This window comes from Botryllus schlosseri, chromosome 9, assembly GCF_051294905.1.
Source record: "Botryllus schlosseri isolate E-star chromosome 9, Bs_hap1, whole genome shotgun sequence".
In the NCBI taxonomy this organism is placed as follows: Eukaryota; Metazoa; Chordata; class Ascidiacea; order Stolidobranchia; family Styelidae; genus Botryllus; species Botryllus schlosseri.
This window is the reverse complement of record NC_137244.1, coordinates 20,554,533-20,577,600: the sequence shown is the minus strand read 5'-3', so window position 1 is coordinate 20,577,600 and position 23,068 is coordinate 20,554,533. Positions and strand designations below refer to the sequence as shown.

The 23,068-nt window shown below is 40.0% G+C and overlaps 2 protein-coding genes across 2 annotated transcripts in view; one reads left to right on the top strand and one right to left on the bottom strand.

The window, feature by feature from the left end:
- The window catches only part of LOC145445955 (E3 ubiquitin-protein ligase rnf168-like), a 306,333-nt gene that overhangs the window by 120,568 nt on the left and 162,697 nt on the right, over positions 1-23,068 (top strand). The gene's annotated exons all lie outside the window — the stretch shown is intronic.
- Positions 1-23,068, bottom strand: part of LOC145446721 (fibrocystin-L-like) — a 93,251-nt gene that overhangs the window by 54,274 nt on the left and 15,909 nt on the right. The window contains exons 6-26 of the mRNA XM_080325073.1: positions 20,684-20,794; positions 19,506-19,709; positions 16,791-16,884; positions 16,536-16,707; positions 15,295-15,382; positions 14,057-14,223; positions 13,835-13,987; positions 13,216-13,357; positions 12,827-12,938; positions 11,793-11,976; positions 10,755-10,859; positions 10,134-10,292; positions 9,986-10,047; positions 6,090-6,109; positions 5,812-5,957; positions 4,195-4,372; positions 2,897-3,054; positions 2,169-2,294; positions 1,182-1,287; positions 1,008-1,111; positions 329-494 (exon numbers count right to left, since the gene is read on the bottom strand). Of these exons, the coding sequence (XP_080181199.1) occupies positions 329-494; positions 1,008-1,111; positions 1,182-1,287; positions 2,169-2,294; positions 2,897-3,054; positions 4,195-4,372; positions 5,812-5,957; positions 6,090-6,109; positions 9,986-10,047; positions 10,134-10,292; positions 10,755-10,859; positions 11,793-11,976; positions 12,827-12,938; positions 13,216-13,357; positions 13,835-13,987; positions 14,057-14,223; positions 15,295-15,382; positions 16,536-16,707; positions 16,791-16,884; positions 19,506-19,709; positions 20,684-20,794 (2,757 nt within the window). The remainder of the gene's footprint in view (positions 1-328; positions 495-1,007; positions 1,112-1,181; positions 1,288-2,168; positions 2,295-2,896; positions 3,055-4,194; positions 4,373-5,811; positions 5,958-6,089; positions 6,110-9,985; positions 10,048-10,133; positions 10,293-10,754; positions 10,860-11,792; positions 11,977-12,826; positions 12,939-13,215; positions 13,358-13,834; positions 13,988-14,056; positions 14,224-15,294; positions 15,383-16,535; positions 16,708-16,790; positions 16,885-19,505; positions 19,710-20,683; positions 20,795-23,068) is intronic.

Sequence of the window (23,068 nt, the reverse complement as noted above, 5' to 3'; positions counted from 1 at the left end):
TGCTTAATATAAAAACAATTATAATAAACACAATATTGGAGGTACTTGACATCGATAAATTGTGTGATTTGTTTAATTCCCTAGGATTAAATTATACAATGCATTTCAAATTCCAATCCCACTGCCATATGGATGAAGCAAAGCAATTCCAAGAATTTAGTTAGTAAAAAAATTTGTGATTGAAAGAACATTGTGCAATTGCATTGTGGAATTGCCACAGTGTAACAAAAGAAGTTGAAGTTCCTGCACAAATTGCGCATGCGCAGTGAGGCAAATCTTCACTTAGCTACTCACTACTCCACAATTTCAGACATAAAACTATTCTTACCCGCCGTGTACCCTGTTCGAGGTGTTACACTCTCCACCACCATATCTTGCTGAAAGGTAACCGGTCCGCCGTCATGACGCGCAAGTCCTTTCCCGTCAACATACACATATGCATCATGCTCGCCGTATTCCAAAGCGCCGCAATCGCAAGAAAGGAAGGTAGAGGTCTGTACGAAATTCAATATAAAAGAAAAAATCCCAATAGAAGCCTCAACATGTGACAATGCAGTCTGTGCACCATAGGGACAATCAGCCTTCCTAAAGAGCAAGCCGAATACATAGGGTCAAACAGCTTTGTTTCAGAACGGGCCCACGGACTTGACATCTGCAATTATTTAATGAAATGATGTCCAATCGAGGGACGTATATAACAATATACATGAATATATGAGCGATCGATACATATTGAAAACAAGTAATTAGTGATAACAGGGTAATTCAGTATTCAAAATCGTTTTGTGTATTATCGCCTTATGACCATCAACTGAGAGATGAAAGAAAATGCAAAATAACGCAGGATTGTGCATGCGTACCTCAAAGTAGTTTAAGTTAAAATTCCATCAAGGGTAAGACGTGATTTTGCAAATTATAAGGCTCAGATTTTGTGAGGAGATAGAATATACTTTTTGCATCAGAATGAAGCATGAATGATCAGTAGCAGTAAGATCACAAATACATACCGCCTGCGTAACAGTGCATTCCACATCGCCAATGTATACCCGAGGATAGGAAGAACCGTTGAACATGGTTCCAGAGATCATCAGTGTTTGGGTGCCAGCGTCACCTAGATTGTTTTTTGACAATTTCCGTCAATCATTCGACTTTATTGAAGTACCGCATAACAAAGATGTTACCGCTACTCGGAGAGAGGCTTGTCACGGTAGGAGTGTTTGCTTCGGAATAATCATAAGAACAATCTCCACTACACGACGAGCGTATGCCGTTGATAAATACCTCGACCTAAATGGCATAGGAATATTACTTTTCACAGTATTGACAAAGAAAATTCCACTCTAGAAAGTTTTGTGATGCCCGACTTCGTCTCAATAGTGGCGGCTGGCCCCGGGAAACGCAAGGGGCATCGAGAAGGCCACTGTGTCCATTACAAAAGGGGGAACTTTTTGAGAAGTCGGTCACCGTACATTTAGATGATCGGGGGAACCATGATAGAACCATATCATAGCTGAAAATCATTGCATCAATCCCACAAGAGGTGCAGATGGTTACAGATTGCTAGTTTGAATGTCTCTCTCAAATGCCTCTGTTATACCTGACAATAATCTTAGATATTCAATTCATTCATATCCGCTTACTATTACTCTTTTCATTGATTCGAAACACCACAAGAAAGAAGATAGTAAGGAGTAAAACCAACTTGATAAAGTCAATCCACCAAACTCGCGTCTACGCCTACCAATATATACTATCTTAGATATATTCAGATATACCAATAGGCCATAACGTGCTTGATAGATTGATTGACCATTCACTGTTGTGTCTTGTTTCAACAGCGATGTAAATTATATTCGTTATTCATTACATCGCATGGTACATTGCGGGTCTTGCGGATAAAGAAAATAGATAGACCCATGGTATACATTGCATTGTATGCAATAAAAAACTAGTTAGTTTTTCATCTCTGGCATCATCACATATAACGTATGATATTGTATTCAGATTTTCAATCAGAAACGTTGTAGGTTAACTATATATTTAGGAATGTCTGATAGTAGTCTTTCGTCTGAAATAGGGTAGCTGTACACTGTGACGGTATGACGTAGATTTGCAAACTTAAACGCAAAACCAAGAGTGACAGATTGCCGGTAGAAAATTCTCAAAACCTGAGGTGTGTCGAAAGCCAATGTTGTCATCTGTCCAGGTAGCGGTCCGTGCATTACACCGCCTTCTCGCAGCATGTCCAAATCAAAGTCCAAGTCTTCCTCTCCGAAAACGTTGCTTACATTGACCTAAACAGACACAGGAATCGTAAATCGGTTTGTGGTATGGATCGGTGGTTTAGGAATAAGCCTCGTAGATTTGACAGGTGGAATTTACGAAGTCACGCATGGAAATAATGACGGAAACTGAACAAATGACGAAATGAATGCCAAATGCCCACATGACACCAGTTACTAATATTTTAGTACGCTTGATATGTAGGCCTATACAAATAGAACAGAAAAATGGCCATAACTACATCCCACACTTCCTAAATCGCCTCCATTTGCATTACAGACGAGCCATTATCATGCAGGGAATGTACCAGGAAGAATCCATATAAAGAGATTAGAAAAGGTACTTCCACTTTATTGGGAGTAAGCTACTGTAGTAGGTTTTTCTTACTCGCACCTCTTACGCAAGGGGTTATGATTTTAAACTACTCTCAATTCTACTTCTACCGATTTAAAACTAGACCTACAATACTTACTTTTTACATACTTGGAAATCGCTACTTTACTTACTTGGGCTTCAGTAGAATTAACTACGTTACTCCTACTCTACTTGAGTGCCAATGGTGAATTCTTTGATCACCTCTGGAGAAAAATGAGTACAAATGGTAACAGAATACCTCGAGAGGCCTTTTATTCCCTCCATTCGACATCCATGTTACGTAAAGCCTTCTTCTGTAGCATCTGTCGCCAGAGCCGTGTACGTCAATCACACCGAACCCCTCCACGGTTTCGAGTAAACTCTCCAAATCTTCTTCCGTGATATCGGCGGGGATATCTTGGATAAATCGTGAAATTTTTTTATGGTCAACTGTAAAGAGCTTCTTGGATGTACAGAACTTCAATATACAATTGAATGGTATACTCATATTGAAATGAACCCAAATATTTTGGTTGACACTCATCAGGGGTAATCGTCAGCAACAAGTAGAGAATTGGAAAGAACATTGTATATCAACAATCGGAAAGTATGAAACAACTTTACAATTGTATGTTTCTTTCGGCGGATTTTTAGCTAGATGTATCTTTATATGCTTCTTAAAATATTTTTTTCCCATAAAAATTCCACCCCCTGAAAAAGTAAGGCTCGCGAGACGATTTCGCTGGGCCCGCGACAGCTTCTTAACCAAATTGCTACTAAGCAGGTCAGAGTTATGCCGAATTCAGCACAAGGCCACTGGTGAAAATGTTTACCGTTTTCAAACCAACATCTGAGCTAACGTGACAAAACATTTGAAATTCCTCGATTCAACTCAAGGCCATCGCAAGCGGACTTGATGATTTATTTTTAGTCAGCAACTACCCGGCCGGTACAAAATAGGCCAAATTTAGCGCAATGTTGCTACAACGGAAACTAAAGACCTATTTTCTTTTGATTTAGTTATTTTCAAAATTACAGTATACACTATACACCTGTAATGTTAAATAATTGACACGGAAGTAGCCCATGGTACGCTACCAAAGGGTGATGCGGCACGCATTCGACAGAGTTTGGGCATATATTACCCAGTCAACAAATGTGTATGAGTTGAAAAGCAGCTTTTTTAGTCACCGGGCAACTTTTTCTTGGGGGGGATTTTGGATAAAATATGGGTCAAAGGGGTCCATGAGAAAAAATGGTTGGGAACCACTGCATTAGACCTTTTCTGGTGTGGCCAGGTATGAAAGTTGGCTAAAACATAAGTATTAAGCTAAGAAGTAGGTAAATTAATCAATACTTCCCCAGAATAGCATGCTAAAATTACATTCATGGAGTCTCGATTCATGGAAACAGACATGAACAATGAACATAGTGTGAAGTATATCAAACTAAAATACTGGGTAGAAATTCGAATTATGAAAAAACAGATAACACGGTATCTTGCAGCCATGGTTGTGAATTTATACACGTCAAGTTGACAGATTCAAAATGCCTCACCTGATAAGGTAATCGGACCGATATCATCGTCCTGATAACTCAAATCAAAAGTTCCCGCCATTGGTATGTTCGTACTTTCGGTACGTGTAACATTCACCATCGTGTTAGCAGGCCAGTTAGACGCAGTAGCCGAGGTGAAATCCGTGTCAGACTCAATCGAAACAGGAGTATTCACAACCTGGAATGTTACCGTACCAGTTTTAGTATCACGCAATACGTATGAAATTGCATGCACCAGTATCGAAAAATATTTATTTATATTTTTCTTGAATGGCATGAAATAGCGGGATGAGCAGCCAACATGGCATCATGTCTGTAATAATGATTATTTCATTATTTGCTGATAAAATTTACACTACTCAACTTACCATTTGCCTCTCGATACCATCAGATTTGTATAACATATATTATAGTTATTATAGTATATTATAGTAATGATACTGTGCTACCAGTCAACCCTCAAGATTACCGGACATCGATCTCATATATCAACCATACTTATCGACACATGCGTCATTCATTTTCATCGCTAGTCGTTTTATGTTATCCCTTATTTCTTTTCATCCGTTTATGTGCAATAGTGCATGCCTCTTATTTACATCGCCAAGGCCCAGGTGAGTGTCTGACTTCAAAGACTACTCCATGTTGTTTCATCTCCTTCCTATCTTTTCATTGTATCACGGTCTTGAGGTGTTTTGAAACAATGAAATTATCAAAAACTAATACTGATCCCAATGCTTAAAATCTTGCCTCTAGCGTATTACATGAAGCGTGAACTTGCACTAACCATATACCTACGGAGGTCAGCAACAAAGTACTTCTCTCAATCATATTAGTTTGCTTTCAGTATTTACTCGAGCGTCAAAAGTTTTGGAGCATTTCAACTTTAGCGTCTGAATTACTTCCTTTTTACGTTCATGTTTTGTCACGAAGATGACGATGCATTCGCATCATTCTTATGGCTAAGAATCGAGTGATGTTATTACTGCATTGCAGCTGTTGAATCTTTCAAATTCCACCTATTTGTGTCACCGCCAGTCATTCTGCAGTAGTCACGAAAATACAGCATGCAAATCTAAAACTAGACACCTCGTACCAATATACCAGGGACACTCACTGGCGGACCGCGGTCCTAATTCGGACGTTTTCAATGTTGGACCCGGATCTTATCTGTCTGAAGTATTTACTAGTTTTTTAACAGCTCCAAATCCATTATTACAGATAATTTGAAATTTCGCTTATTGCTTTTGCTGTACTGGAAGTTGTATAGCTATACCGTATAACATTTACATGACTGTAAATTATTTCATAAGATTCAAACTTTTGTATCTAGACCTTTGCTGAAAATAGCTGAGTATCCCTGCAATATACTTTTCAAACTACTTCTTCGTGTACTTTCTAAGCCTTTTGCTCTCTAGCTGTACTCGTAATGGACTGATATGACGTTGCTTGAAGCTCGTTACGTTTACTTTGAGTCAATTTCTACTTCCACTTTGGCAACATCAATTATTGCTACCTGACTACGTCTGCGATTTATCAGTTTGCTCTATGGAGTTTTCATGACGTGGTCACGATCAAAATATCGAAAAAAAATTGCAATATACATGAAAAACGTACTTTTACAAGGGGAAGATCGTGAGCACAGTTGTAAGGCGAAATTTCCAATTCAAATTCCGGTAGGCTTTCATTGTCTTTGTGAACCTCAATGCTTTCCATTACTTCCCCTTGCCACATTAAAGGAGGTTGCCGCCTTTTCATGAGCTCTAAGAAGCAATTCGGTCATTATATCACAAATCACATACGAAATAGAAAAGTAGTTAATTATAGACCAACCAGCCAAAAGTGGATCAAACACTGCAATGCGCAACTTTAAGCCTACTTGAATCATGGTTTACCTCGAGTCGAATTTGAACACCTGAGGAGATGGCAAAGACAAAGGCAAAGATGAGACACAGGGTAAGATGATACATAGCTTTTTTTCATAGAACAATTTCTTGATTTACAGAATGATCCATCCATGTTCCCACTTTGCCATTCCATAGTTCTACCTTTTGACTGAGGCAGACTGGTTTGAGGTTGAACAGAAATATACCAAAAATGGTGTTTTTATAGTTTGAGTAAGTCATGCTGATTCATGTTTGTAAGGGCATACCAACCATAATACTCCATATCATAAAATGACATTAATTGAGCCTGTAGGTTACAATATTAGCGGTGTAGTCATGCACTCACTTTTGAAAAGTCATAGACAGGAAAGTTGAGGTGGAGGTAAGATGAGACGAATTCTTGGGGATAAGTTGAGACATGAGTATAGGGAGAATTTTACATTGAATGCCTCGATATGCTTGAAATTCAAACTGTTGACTGCAAGAATATTAATATAGTTATCTGAGTTTACCAGATGTGACAGTCTGATAGGTCAAATATTGGCAACTCCCATTGCTGGTGGCTCCCGTGGACAATCTACTTTTGATGACTTTTAAAGTTACAAATGATGAGCAAGTTCATTCTGAAAGTTAATCATTTGATGGTTAATATATTTCATTTATGATGTTACTAGTTGATAGATCTATTTGAGATAAACAGGTACTGTAACGAAAAAGAATGGCTGGGGTGTCTCTTCTTGGACACAGCATGTCTCTAGGGTAAGTTTAGACGTTTGACCAACGATGTTTCAGGTCCTAGAAATCCAAGAGTATGTAGTTCAATACAACTCAAAACATACATATAAATAGTACAGATCACAGAAATTCCATCGGTACCAAAATGGATGCTCAGAGGGCATTACTCTTTCTATGTCGTTAAAATATCAGAAAAGTGTCTCATCTTAGTCTCCTGTCCGCTACATAAAATTACTGATAAATTTGTTCCTAAAAATTTGAGAACCTGAATCGGGAAGTATGGGGATTGATTTATGTATCCTGGAGTTTTCCCCTGTCTGGGACAAGCCAGAGCAGGCAAATGAATCAATTAGAATCAAATTTCAAGAATATAACTGATGACTTGAAATTTCAATTCTATCGATCAATGGTGTGCATCGCCTTTACCAAGCAAGTCAGATATAAACCACGACATCGAACCGCACGTGTAACAGGGTTTCTAGTAATTTCACGGCCCACCATTAGGAATACTATCGGTAATTGCAAGACATGTCAATAAAATTTGGTATTGGACAACATACAACGATTGTCAATACCTGAACGCAAATAGAATAACTTCTGCCAAAACATTAAAGTGAAATGTCAAAATACTTTTATATTAGTGATTTTACTTTTATATTGACCCTTCTCTTACAGCCCACTAGAGCTGAGCTCCAGCTTATCAAACCAATCAAAATTAGAGACCATGTCGTCTTTGGGGGCTGCACAATTTTTCTCTGTAATCTGCAGGTTGCATACCTTTGCTGCAGTTGACAAGGATGGCCGACCAACGTGAAAATATTGGTTGAAATTTTGTTGGCGAATCGCGTAGGTGACTAGGGGTTAAAAGCGCTCTTGCTCTCTGTGATTCTGCGTTTAGAGATTACGTCAGTGGTTCTCAACCGACGGTCTACGGACCGATGCCGGTACGTGGCAAGTTTCCTGCCGTTCCACCAAAGATATATCACTTTTATATGTCAGCTCCAAAATGCATGAAGTTGGACGCTTTTCCATAAATTAGACGAAGAAATATCAAATTTTAAATTCATTGAGAAGTGTGGAACGTATTTTTTCGATGGTGTCGCAATAGAGAGTTCATAATCTAATTTGGGCGTGCCTCACAATGGTACCAGTGTTATAAAAGAACTGCTTTAAGCAGCTAACTACTCGTTTCGGGCAAGGTATATGTCAAGACCAGGGCGACTTTTAAACACACTTCGTTAAATTCTGACAGAGCAATTAAGCGATACTTGGCCGTATAATAGGGCTATAGCAGTGGTCGGGAACCTTTTTCATCCGAAGAGCCATATTGACCCTATATTTTCTAATTTATCTTATAAAGAGCCATACATGTCAATCAACTACTACGTCACAATTGAAAAAACGTGACGTCATGGTAGCGCAAATTCGAAATCACTACATGGGATTCGTTGTTCGCGCCGTATTTTGTCTGTAGAAACTCATACCAGTCATGCTGGTTGCCTTCTTTGAGTAATGAGTATGCGATACTTGAGTTACGTAGATCTTTCGCAAGTTCTATATATTTTTAATTGTATTACACTGACAGGCATATGATATTTTTCGAAGCTTAAGACAATTAACATTTACATTTCCAACAGACGTAGACAACAGTAAAAGTATGAATCTACTTTTTACATGCTTTTCACAGTTCATGAGTTTTTTGGATTTGCATGGTATTCCTGGAGGCATAGTAGTCTGCTTGATAATTGTTGAGATTGAGCTTCATAAAAAATTTGAGACTTTCGTCAGTTATACGAGATCGTTGGTTCATCTTGATGTTATTCTTAAATGCGAGGACCCATGATGACGTACGTTGGTGGAGCCAAACATGGTCATTACACAGCAATACCTACTGTTTTATGTGATGCGTAAGTGAAGTGGGGTCAGGGGAGGCAAGTGAGGCAGTGCCTCACCTGTCTACTAGATTTTGAACCATTTTACTACCACAATCACACAACTTGCCTATTTATTGTTCGAAAATAAAGCGTGAAAGGAGAGGTAGGGCATAAGTGATAGCGCAATTCATCGTAAATATCATAGAATGTCGCACTGATTCCGATTTGACTTCTTAATTCTCAAAGTATTCGGCGGTAACGTAACATTGAGCCACACGCCTACATTTCAACAGCAACTGCAAAGCTACGTTATCAGTCAATAACGTGGATCGCTACAGCGTTGTTTGTAATTTGAATTTGTGACTGTGGACGCCACTTTCACGGCAGTTCATTTGTCGGCGTGGATCAGTAACACTATTTGTATTTGAAAACTGCATTGTGGTACAGGCGCCGCCATGTCTCCTTACTCTTTGATCAATCAACGTACCGTGCAATCCAAAATTTCGTGGCGGGTACAACAAATTCAGGAGTGATATTGATCGCCGGCGCGACAGCAACTTAAATTTGAGGATTTTGAAAAGGGGGTCCGAGCCCCTAACCCTGAATACGCCACTGTAATAACCTCTCAAAGTGATGTTTATACTGCTACAAGAATAATTATGCTGGTGTTGCTGAAGATTTAATAACAAGTTGTGGCAATATTGATAAATTAGGCACAGAAATAAAATTTCTTAAAGAGCCACATGTTATGTCCAAAAGAGCCATATATGGCTCGCGAGCCATAGGTTCCCGACCACTGGGCTATAGCAACCAACAAAGGTGCATTTCCTTCAAAGGATGCCGAACAATCACGATCGCGTTAGTGTTCTTTAGCAGGGCTTGGGGAGCCTCGCCCCGCAGAAACTTCAATATATATATATCTCATATCCACAGACGTCATTAAATGAAGTTTATGGTATCACATTGGAGTCGCATCGATTTTTCGTACTCAAAATTAAGGTCAATTTTTATTTCTTAAGGTTCCCCGGTCCGCAACATTTGTTGAGGTCAATGAGGTTGATAACCATTAGAATACGGTGTCATTACCATAATGGCGACAATTGATTACCGAAGTATTCCGAATTCCCACTCAAAACTCCAGTGGATCAGAACTGGGAAGGAATATCTTATTACTACTGATTATTACCCTGGAAGAAATCACTTCAGAATCAACCACACAGCTCACCATTTGTGTCTGGCTCTGCAGACGCAATGATCACGGCATCAAGATAGAAATCCGCAAGATTTGACTGTCACCTGAAGGCTTCAATTCGTAATATCATCACATCGCTGTAAGCCGGCTCGGCCGTGGCGATAGCCTATAACATTGAATACAGAAATTATAAATATAAGACAGTGTGAAATAATTGACATATCACACCCCTCACAATATTCATATACTCACATTCTGGAGATCAACACAGTGATAGCTCCACTCACTGCTGGTTGTATCAAACGGTAAATCAATTGAGAACCATCTGTGACGCGTGATGCTATTGAGATCCTTATATCTTGTGAGTACAGATATATTGTCAGCGAAGACCCCGCGATGTGCAAAACAAAACTGTAACAAATTAAGATCCATTAAATGACATATCATATTTCATTGTAAACGAAGTTATTTTTTATATTTTGTCGTTAAAAAAGCGGAATTCTACCGGACTTATCATGTAATATCAATACCCGGTGTGCGACATCTCAGTGTACTAAGGGGCAAGTTGATGTCATCAATACACTCGATATTACGCATGAACGATGTGCACCGTGTGCACTGTTTTCTAATCACTGAACTGACTATTTTTGTTAAAAAAATGTGTTCATTAACACTGATTTCTTTCTCATATCCAGGAAAATAGCTTTTCGTGGCTTGAGTCAAGGTGACACACTGTCATAAAAAGCTAAGTGCAAAATGCTTGGCATCAACACCGGAACAGATTTAAGGACTGCAACATTTAATTACTATGTCAAATCAACTGCTACTATTCGACTATGATAGATCCACATGGACATGCACAGAAATACTTACCGTGGGATAGTCTTCAAGACGGTATGCATCGAAATGGGACCAGCCAGTGTAAAATATGTAATATGGATTTTTCAACGCGGTATTGCCACAGAAAGCTTCCAATGTCTGAAAAGAGTAATCAACAAGATTCAACATAATTTTCAAATAAGTCAGTACATTTTGCCAGTGGCAAACAATGAACCCGTCGTGATCCTGACTTTGTCCTGTGGCTAATAATCTGATACCACATTGCAGTGTTGAGATCACTCGAGTCACCTTTTTCCTATGACTTGACTTGACTGGAGAAACTTTGCTAAAATGACTTGACTTGACTCGGCGGATCAAAAATTTGGATTGACTCGTGCCACGGAGCAAAATTCACAAGTGAATTTCAAGTCATCAAGCAATCGATGTCGATAAAAATCCCAGTATCTTGCATACGGTCGGATTGTTTGCGAAACGCTGGTGTAGCCCGTCAGAGTGAGAGCGACTAATCATTCAATGTATATTTCTGTTCTCTGTTCTTACCTTAACCAAACCTCTCGTTTTAATAAAATTGAATTCAAATATAGTTTATATCGTCATCAACCATTGGCGCGGGTTCGAATTGTATCAGAATATCAATTTGTAAATGGGTAATGTATTGCATCTTATCAATTCGTTTCTACATTTTCTATTTTGGCTGGTAACTATAAACTGAGGCTATGCAATTACTTACGTAATTCACCATTTCTACGCATATGTGAGCGATACAGCGCCTTCTTGCATGTATATTCAACTCTATATTCGTTCATCGGTTCAGAATCAACGACCACTTAATCTGTATTTCCGACAGCCAGCAAAATGCAATGACGTAATCATACCTCATACTTCGAAAAGCCAACTTGACTTGAATTGTGACTTGACTCGTGACTTGACTTGACTTGACTTCACTCGACATGACTCGAGTCGCCTTCGAAAATCGATTGACTTGACTTGACCCGGGCCAAAACATGCAATGACTTGTGACTCGAAGGTAGTGACTTGATGCCAACACTACCACATTGATAATAATCTTACTGAATCTCTGCGACCAGACTCAGAATAACCACTTGGTCTGCTTCCTTCAAAATCCAAAACTTCCAAATAATTGATGGTTCCTGATGATCCCAGTAAATCCGGTGGGCATTTCGCTCCCTTTATGTCCATGATTGCGTCTTCCACATCACTAGAAGTCGCATCAACTGGTATCGCATCCGTTGTCCTTGAGAAAGATATTGTTAGTTTTATAAATTATATCGTTTGCAATGTTTTTATGCCTTTTTCGGTCAGTAAATTAGTATTTCCAATTTTTCGAGATGTCTGCAGTGAGGCAATTAGGCCTATATATATTTTGACAAAGGATCAAAAATTGCATCATAAGGTGGATTGCGTGTTAGTAGATGCAGCTAATGGTGAACCGGACCGAAACACATGACAGGGCAAAATAGACAATCAGAATATATGATTTGTACACAAGCGTATTCTGTCCAGCTTTCATTGCATCAAAATTTCGAAATATTTAAGAATGAAATGGTCTCTGGGTCCATTTTGTGCCTGATGGTAATGTGTGAGTGAATAGGAAATACCAGAGATTGTACATTTCTGCCGCACTTTTAGCTAACATCTAGTAGCAATGGGCTGCATTCACTGTTCCATCTAAGCTGCGCGCGAGCGCGGCGGCGCACTGCTTCTAAAGTCGCCACGCACCGAAAATCGTGTCCCGCGCACAAGAAAGCCGAAGGGATGACCTTTTTTTTAGTCGTTACGCACTGTTGTCCAAGGGACCGCGCAGTGAGTTGGTGAGTGCGCGCAGACTGGTGAAAAATTAAAGGGAACATTGGTCGCATCGTGAAATTTTGTAAGTTCACATGAATGCTACCAAGAAAGATGCATCATGATAAATACTGCCGCATTTTTTAAATAACACGAATTCTTAAATACAGGTAGGTTTATTACTGCTAGCAATTTCGTTCTGCATAACCCGTAGCTGCATTTTTACTGCTGCTTCAACATGATCTGTGTGTGTTTCGATCGCCTCACTTTAGATTCGGCTCAAAATTAAAGCGACCTACTTTCCAAAAACTTCCAATGCAAAATATTCAAAAGACGGCAGGCCCTTGATGCTCTCTGCAATGGTGACAGTAACACCTGAAGATTCCTCGACAGTAATTTCTGCCTCGTCGCCTGCAATAGTAAAAGCAAAGAAAACTATGTAAATGTCACGGCATATATTTCATGTCACTAAAAATTTCATAACCTCACAATTTCACAAATTAAAATCCACAACAATCGTGATATATGGTCGAGAGTGACCAGATACAATTATGATAAAGTTATAAATGTTGAATACTGCTACAGAAATATGAATAACATGAGATAGCAGATACAAATTTAGATACCTGACTAGCAGGTACAGGACCGCTAATAAGCATGCCATCCATAATTATTTAATAATTCTCACCTAAGTTTCCGTCGAAAGTGACGTGATACTCAATTCCAGTTTGATTTCCATCATTGCCGATCACAATTTGGGAGGTAACGCTCACAGATGTATATTCCGACAAAATTTCGTTCAAGGCGTATTGCAATTCAAACGGTTGTGACTATAACAATGAAAGACTCCAGTTACCCAATCATAAGCTGTAGTTATTTAAATCTCTTGTAATTCAATACCCAGGAGGTAAACTAAATCTGTTATACATACAGATTTTCTATGACGGTGAGTAAAATTAGTCAGCTCCGACAACGTGACCGTGTTTGTGACCCTTGGTCAAAAGTGAACTTTTTTAGTCATCACCATCTCTAATCATGCATTCTGAGTACTTGTACTACCAGGACCGTGACTGCCGCACCCAGCCCCCACATTGGGTGGGGGGGATTATTCATTATGGGCAGAATTATTCAACATAGAATTTCCTTCCCGTTTCAGTATCACTTTTCTTTCATGTTAAACATCAATCATATGGGCACTCAGGAGTCAGGACCAACATTTTGGGGCCTGACAATGTTCCGTTACGGCCCTGCGTAGTGCTAGGGTACTACGAACTATTTCCACTGTTCTGGTGTGTCCTGATACTTACATTAGGAAATAGAGTACCGGATGCTCTTCCTTTGTACCCAAGTTGGTAGGACGCCACTGAACATGAGCTTGTCTGAAAGCAACTGCTGGACACTGTGACAATTTGTTGCTCTGCAACAGCAGTAGACGGAGACCAATTGATGAGAGATATATGCTTTGAAGAAAACAAGTTGGAGTAGTTACGCTATTGATTTCGCTAATTCATTTTTTTTTTCAGAATTACTTGATGGTCGTTCTTTGCGCTGGCAGACCATCTCAGAAATTGTCTTTCATCAATGACATTGTCACTTTGAGCATTTGTGAGGGTGGTGGTCGCTCGTAGTGCGGCAATTTTCAGAGCTGCAGGTCCGTAATAATTCAGAGAGATTCCTTGAAAGTAGCAAATCTGACCTGTTAAGACACAAAAGTCACATGTTACCAGCAGTGCATCTCATCTTTCCATCACCCAGGAACTTAGACCAAGGCTTAGACTAAGTCAAGGCCTATAGTTGAAGGCTTAGACTAAAGCGTCTAGGTCAAGGCCTTTAGTTGAAAGCAATGTGTCAATCATAGAATTGGTGGAAGGGCAAGGCAGTTTATTTTGGTCCGCATAATCAAGGTGCTTTGAAGGTGGAGGTGCTAAGGAACCATTAGGTTATCGACTCAAGAAAGACGCACTAAAAGACGTACGAAAACTCAAAATCGCTCCGAATCAGTCACTCCGGTCACCAATAAACTAGCCTACACCAAAAATGCAGGTACTGTTCGGATATTCTACAGAACAGGAATAAAATTAAACGCTGATTTAAGGACTACCAGGCATACAGGATATCCATCAAAAAATTAAATCAAATACAGCAATTGTGAAAATACATTTGCTGGTTATGTCACGCAGTTATAGTGAACTACTAAGAAATTGTTTCATTCAGTAAAACTTTACAAAGGCATAAAACAAAAATATCTTGGTAATTCTTTGATACACCCACGAATCGATAAATGTTGCCCATGAACATTATTCAATGGTGCTTCCCATCACACTCGTTCAATGTGAACCGCTATATCTTGTAAGGTTTGGGGGTCGCTATCATGCCTATCCAGACTGACGAGAGGGCGTGATTACAGACATAATGGAAGCAAAGCAGAGCACTCGACCCATAGCGACACCCACAACCAAGGTTAGCCCCTAATCCTAGCACTGCAGATCGATACAGTATGATAGGAAGAACTGCTCAATGGTGCGATTGGTATTGATGATACCCAGAGATGTGGTGGATGTAATGTATAATCGAGAAATTGAAAAGGATCATGAACAAACCACTTCAAAAACAAAAAAGCAATCAACTCCAAGTTGAAGCATTGTAAAGCAGCCAAACAAAAGAAAACTAAAAATTAAAAGAATGAAAGAAAAAACTCAAGGCAGGTATAGACGACACAAATTGTGGATGTTCATTGTTCGGCACTGAATATCACTTGGTAGTGTACCTTTTTCTAGGTACATCCATTCAGATCTTTGATCTCCGTATCTCGTCCACACATGTCCAGAGTATCCTCCTCGATAGATGATTCTTGTCTAAATATATTCTGCAAGTTTTATTGTAGGCCTACATTTTTGAGATACAATAAAACTGAAAAATTACTGAAATAGCCATGCGAATCAAGGATGGAGCAAAGCCTAAAAGATTGTATTCAAGTGTTCCACATCAAGGAACTCGAGTATGCTAGAAGTTTCTGATAACATATAAGATTTGTATTTGAGTTATAAATTCAAAGATCTTAGTGAACCACAATCTGTCATATTAACTTCCTGTACCGTCATTTTCATCACTTGTCTTTCTATGTATTCTCCCATTACTTGTCATTCATTGTACAATACACGCCTCTTATTTACATGTTCCAGGTCAGGGTTCTCAAACTGGGGTACGCGGCTTACCCTGGGGAAGTGCCAGAGAAATTACAGGGGTATGTGAGCTTAATATGACGGCTGATTGATTATTGTTATTTCAATCTTCATTGTTTTGCTTGTGTATAACGAAAAACAGGTTTCTATTTTATGGAACTGCCGATGATCACTGTGCAACGGATTTTCATACAAACTGATTCTGTATCGCGCCAGACCAGGTTCACTTTCGCCAGGACACCAAGAATATACAGCTATTATAAATAAAATACATATGTCCTAGCTGTTTTGGGAAAGTTTAATGCAAAGATATTGTATCTCCCATTAGGACCTAAGTGCCTTTTTATGCAGTTAGAACTAGTTATGGCTTACAAAAAAATAGACTTTTCAGACAGTTGTATATTAACTTTGCATTCATATTCTTTTAAGGGTTACCCCACGCATGCATGTAAATCAAAATAATGCATTGTTTTTTTTTTAAATTGGCTTGATAACCAATGTTCCCTCTAATTTTTGACAAGCTTGCGCAGACTCACCAACTCACTGCGCGGAGCCTTGAACAACAGTGTGTAACGACTAAAAAAAAGGTCCTCACTTCGGATTTTTTGTGCGCAACTTAGATTATCTGTGCGCAGAGACCGTGCCAGCACTGCGCATTTGCGCACGTGCGCAGCTTAGAGGGAACATTATTGATAACCCTTGTTCTGGGCAACGGTGGGTGTTTGAATAAGACTACTGCAAGTTTTTTGACTCCCTCCTAACTTTTCATTTGATCGCTACCTGACGAATATATCAATACACAGATTGAATGAATTATAATACTCACCAAATCCGATGAGTTACCATCACAATTCATGTACACAGCTCCCGGATCATCGGTAATAATGTAAAACTGGTAGTCATCACTTACCGGCACAATAAAGTTACCGGTCATTTTCACAACTGTGTATTCGTCGTCAGACTCATACCAGGCAGAGTCTTGAAGCCAACTGGTATATCTAAATGGGCAATGAGGTACAGGTAGCATCATTTAATATATGCATCAATTCGAAGCCGCAACCAAAATTGGAAGTCAACTCACCCTGTAGTATTACTATCCAATATTTCCCTCAGAACATCCAAATTATTACCATGGCTTCCTTGTGGCCACTTTTCCACCAGAACACCTCGAGAACCTACGCAGAAATGGGTTAGCTGAGGCACCAGCGATTGATCGATAGATTATCTCGAGGAAAACGATTAAGGGTGTCAGGTCAACAGCAAGTTTTTCTGATTTGCTAAAATCATTCGCCATTCCATACCATAGCAGATTAGCAGGGTGGCTCAAACACTGTTATTGGGATTGTAAGGACTCGAGACACGATTTTCTGTTTACTCAACTTGACTCGAGTCATTTTCTCAAAATACGGAAATGACTCGACTCTGGTCAATCTATGTATTGATTCTACTTGGACTCGAGTCATTGCGCATGACTCGAACCAAGTCATATGACTCGGGCCTCTGACGGCCAAGACCAACATTTCATCGTAATTTCGAAGAATAGTAAAGTAATCACACTGTTGGAATTTCGTCTATTGGTAGGCTACTGGTACTTGAAAATGCGAACAGAAACTGCTAAAAGTGAGGAAAATAAGTATATCATAAATGCGAACCATTCAATAGCATTAGGGCAATTTTTCATCTAATAAACTGAAGAATTTGACCTAAAAAATCAAAATTTTTACCTTAAAAATCAAAATTTTGATCAAAGTTTGACCTAACGTATGCAAATTAGGTGTTTTCCCACATAATGTTAGCATTGTACTACTTATCTTCATTTCTGGTTCGAACTGTCTGTCCTTACGAATTTGTTCGGCCTGAAAAAAACTTTTTTGACCCGAAAACTGAAAAAAAAATTAATGAAAAAACTTGATTTTAACGAAATCTGGCCCTATGAAGAATTCCAGTAGTCACATCACGTATTATGGTAGAAATAATTGAAATCTGTTGTAGTACAACGTAAGATACTTTCCTACATTCTCGGGCAGAAAGAGTCTGTCCTTACCAAGTAGCTTGCCAAGAATGGATAAAGAACATTCAACAATAGCAGTTGTTGGCTGACAACACTGAAGTTGTGCGTGCGTACACTGCTGGGGACACACCGTGCTGCTTCATTCTGACAATGGTGTCTACATCACAATTTTCATAATGCGCTTCATGATATAAGAACCATGTAATGCCCACACAGTCTTGCTTCAGTTAGGATTTTGCGGTACGTTGAGCATAACAGCATGTCAACCTATTTGTTTTATCCGAATGTTTATGATTCACAATGAGCAGACAATGGACAGTATAAAGTAGGCTACAAGCTGTAAAATGTAAAATGATAAGTTTCCCGACAGTGCAAAATCTAGGTTACAAACGAAATGCAAGTTGTAAAAAATTTTGACTTTGTTTACAATTTTGACATTTTTTGACCTAACGCTACAATTTTGACCTAATTTTGACTTTTTTGTTACATGTCAAAAATAAATTGCCCAGAGTTATTAAAAGTGGGTTTAACAAGAGTTTAACTGGAAACTGAGCACTGAGCAGTCAACACAATGACTTGGACTCGGACTCGAGGCATAATACCATGACTCGAACTTGACCTTCTGCTCGCTGACTTGGACTCGGTGGTGGACTCGGACTCGGTGGTGCATTGAAAATGACTCGACTTGACTCGAGTCAAAACTATAAAAGTGAGATTGACTTGTGACTTGGTTACAACCCTGACTATTATAACAGTTCCGTGACTAGCAAATCAATGTCAGTCGGATTTCAGCCAGTCAAATATTTAATTGTTTTCAATAATGCATCACCCTACAACTGTTAAATTTACGACATTTCTTTATTGGGTTCCATCAAATCTGCCTTTTGTGGTATATCTGAGTTGGGTACCACCAGGTTGTAGCCAAATCACAAGGTTCCGAACGAGTCACAAGTCAATTTTACTTCAAATTTCTGACTAGAGTCAAGTTGAGTCGATTTCAATTCACCACCAAGTCCGAGTCGAAGTAAGGGAGCACTGGGTCGAGTCCGAGTCATAGTGTTAAGACTTGAGTCCAAGTCGTTGCGTTCACAAATCACTGATTGATGATCGAGTGGTAGTCCGGTTGAAATAACTTCTGTGAAACTCTTGGATGACATCGAAGTCCTCGTATTCATAATACTTATACTTCTCTCTTTTAACATGTTTAATGTTTATTCAAACAGATAAAAGACGATTTCTTCTGCGCCTGTTTTCCAATTACCGGTCCTGGTACACAAGACTTGAATCAAGGAATGTGAATGTCTCAAGTCATATGACTTAGTCGAGCCATGCGCAACGACTCGAGTACAAGTCGAGTCAATACACAAATTGACTAAGTCGAGACAAGTCATTTTCCATTTTAGGAGCATGACTAGAGTCAAGTCGAGTCAATGAAAAATTGCGACTCGAGTCATTACAACCCTGGGTAGCCCATAAAAATCACTGAGAGTGATATAACCAACAGTTGGTTTGTTTGACAAGAAGTGGTATGTACCAAATGTTCACAAAAATCATAAGTTGTACGCTATTTCTGTGTAACTTTAGATCTTCAATGCTTGCATGGCAAACATTCATCACATCTACATTATTGGCATACTCAATATAAAACAGATAGTTCAACTAATCTTGATCAAGTATAGTGGTCTGTCTCAAATTAACTCTACTAACTCAGTCTAATTAAACAAAAGGTAGTCTGTGAGCACTGTCAATGTCATATTATAAGCCTACCTATACTAATAATCTCACCGCTATATGTTTCAGTCATTGTATCGGGCGCTGCAGGAGTAATACATCTGATTTCATTTTCACTCTGATTAACGAGAACGCACGGATGCCCAGCAATTGTAATTTCTGGTAGAACTGTCTCATAAGGCCCAAAATATCTTCCTGAGATAGTGATTTCTTGGCCACCCATAATGCTTCCAGAATTAGGTGAAACTCCAAGAATTTCTGAAAAAAATTACATTGCAAATATTACGAGCATCAAAGAGCACCAGCCTAAACAGGAAGCTGTTTCCTATGCTTTCGCAATTACAAAATTTGTGAGTGTCAGCAATATATCCAGCACAGTCGATATTAATCAAAGCTAAACTGTGATTAATTACTTCACCAGAAATTAATGATGAAATTTAAACCTGTGATATTTCATTCCTTCCTTGGATTCAGATTAATTGCATCTGTTGGTCACTCACGTGATGGCTTGCTAAAGCTGACCCAATAGTGATTCGATGGACTCGAAAATTGCTTGAGTTGAATTAATCAGTAACGAGGTCCCAGTGATTATACCCATCACTGTAACATCCGGTTAGTTTACCGCACCTTAGGGATAAAAGTGGTGTCTGTCCTTATCTGGGAGTATACGTTAGTCATTGTTTCTTGAACATTAGCATTTCCAACACTGTTATAGCAGCGTAGCCTAGCTACCTGGAGCGTAAACTAACAACAGTCCAATGAACAACGCGGTTGTTTGGGTCAACTAACTATGATTACGTCACCATGACGTAACCATAGCATCATTGACAACTAGTCGGAGTGGAAGATGATCGAATTTAGGAATCCGAATGCTGCACAAGTAGCTCTCCACCCAAGCATAGGTAGGTCCAATTAAAAATGAGCAGGGACAACTGCTGTTACCGACGGTCTGCGTCGCCCTGTTCCCATGACAATTTCACTCGTAAAGTGATGGGAATCTACTTCCCAATTGACAATATCAAATAAATTTGATGAATGATTAAGCAGTTTGGTCTCAACTCTCAATCACCGGTAAAGTAAGATGATAACATAGTCACTTCAGTAGCGCAATTTGACAAAAACTAGGCTACATCATTATGCCGAAAAAGTCGTATTATTGCGTTATAGACAATCTCCGGATCCTATTTGACGACAAAAATCAATGCTCAGTGGTTTAACCGCGTCAATTTTACCTGCATATGTTTGGAACATGTAGATTTTATCATCTCCGGTAACTCTCATCAAATCTTGATTTGGAAGAGAGCGCCCAGCCTCGGACACCAAAAAACTAAAATTGTTATTCCCTGAAAAGCAATTGAATATTGGTTGCATGAATCCGAGGTTTATACGAGTGTCCCACATGATATGGCATAAAATTAGGGTTACCATATTTTGGAAATCTGGAAAGAGGACACTTTCTCAAAATTTCCCAGACTTACAATGTGATTGTGATTAAGGTAATTATTAGATGTGTGCTCCCGATGCTCCGGTCACGCGATCGACAGAACGGGCTCGAAGGCGAGAGGACTGGTTGTGCGGTTTTTACTGGAACGTTTTAAATACATTGAACTATATTACAAGCTATCGCGGCACAATGGCGAATATGAAGTTAACTGATATTGTGAGGAGTTATGAAGATTATCCAACATCTGGTGATTTTGCAAAGTGGGTTGAAAAATTGGAACTGGTCGCCGAGCTGCAAGAACTGACGGACAAACTGCCAACTATTTTCCCATTGCTGTTGGATGGCTCTGCATTTGCTGTGTTCAAGCAGTTGCCAGAAGGGGACAGGAAGGATTACAAGAAGTCGAAACAAGCTATTTTGAACGCGTTCGGAGTGAATTGCTATGACGCGTATAGCGAATTCCAGCGAAGAATACTGCTGGATGAGGAACCTGTCGATGTGTACCTTTCCGACCTAAAAAGGCTTGCGCTATTGATTGGGATGAGAGTGGATGCATCCGAGGCGTTACTTCGGTGCGCGTTTGTAAATGGTCTCCCCTCGGAGGTTTCATGTCAGTTAAAGTCTGTAGCAGAAGTGGACAAAATGAATTTGAGTGATCTCGTCGCGCGGGCGCGAGTAATAATGTCGGTCAGGAACAGCTTCAATGTATCGGGCGCGGTCGGTTCGCGTCAGCGGAAGGACAACTGTTTTTTCTGCGGGAAGCGTGGTCACTTTGCTAAAGAATGTCCTATTACAGAGCCAAGAAATGGAGGTAACGAAACGGCCTGGAGACAACCAAGATGTTTTTCATGTGGTAATCTTGGTCATATAGCTCGACAATGCAGAGCCGATGAACGTCACAAGATTGCAGCAGGAAAATTACCAAGGAGAACCGTCAGTACCGGACGCGTTCTCCCGTATTCCCAAGTTGCAAAAAAGGTGCTACCGTTTGTTGTGGTTTCAATTGGTGGAAAACCTCTCAAGGCTCTGGTGGACACTGGGTGCCAGCAATCTGTTGTTCTTGAAGACGTGTGTCGTCGTATGGGACATACCGTTTCGGGTCCGAGAAGGATTGTGGAGATGCTGAACGGGGAAAGCACTAGTTGTTACGGAGAGACCATGGTGATGATGGTTGTAGGCGAGACCAACGTCAGGGTGCAATGCTTGGTAGCCTCGGAGCTCGTATGTGCTGCTGGCGTGATTCTCGGTATTGATGTTATCCAGCAATTAGGCGGAGTATTCGTTGATTCAAATCTTGACGTGTGGTTTGGTGCAAAGGTGTGTGTAGCAAGTGCGGTGGCCGGGACGAATAAACAATTGCAAATTGACGATAAAGATTTCATTGCAAATTTTGATGGAGAGAAGTGGACTATGGAGTGGAGATGGGAAAATGGCGAGCCTGAGTTGACGAATCAATGTGGGGGGTATCAGATGCCGTCGGAATGTCGTACATCGTTTGATGATGAACTCAGCCAATGGATCAGAGACGGATGGTTGGTGGAGTACGATCCTGCCCGTCACGGTTCCCACGGCGGGATAATTCCGCTGTTGGCGGTCAAGCAGCCAAACAAGAAGCAGAAGGTACGGCCAGTGATGGACTACCGCGAGCTGAATTCCCATGTCATGAGTCACCCCGGACTGGATGCGGCAGTATGCCAAGATAAATTGAGAAATTGGCGCAAACGAAGTAATCGCGCATCGATCTTGGATCTCCGGAAGGCATACCTACAGATTCACGTGTCCGAGAGGCTGCAAAAATTCCAAGTAGTGCGGCATCAAGGAAAAGTTTACGTTATGACACGAATGGGGTTCGGTTTGAACATCGGCCCAAAGGTGATGACCAAGATCATTTCTACCGTATTGTCACTTGAAGACGACATAGCAAGGGGAACCGACCATTATATCGACGACATCTGGGTTGACGAGAATGTTGTAGCGGTTGAGAAAGTGCGCAGGCATTTGGCAAGTTATGGGTTAGCGACGAAGGATCCAGTTCCGTTACGTGATGCACGTGTACTTGGATTGCGGGTGAATGAGACCCAGAATGGAGTACTGGAGTGGAGGAGAGATGGTGATCTGCCGAGTTTGAACGGCCGCATGACGAAGAGAGGGCTGTTTTCTGTGTTCGGCAAGC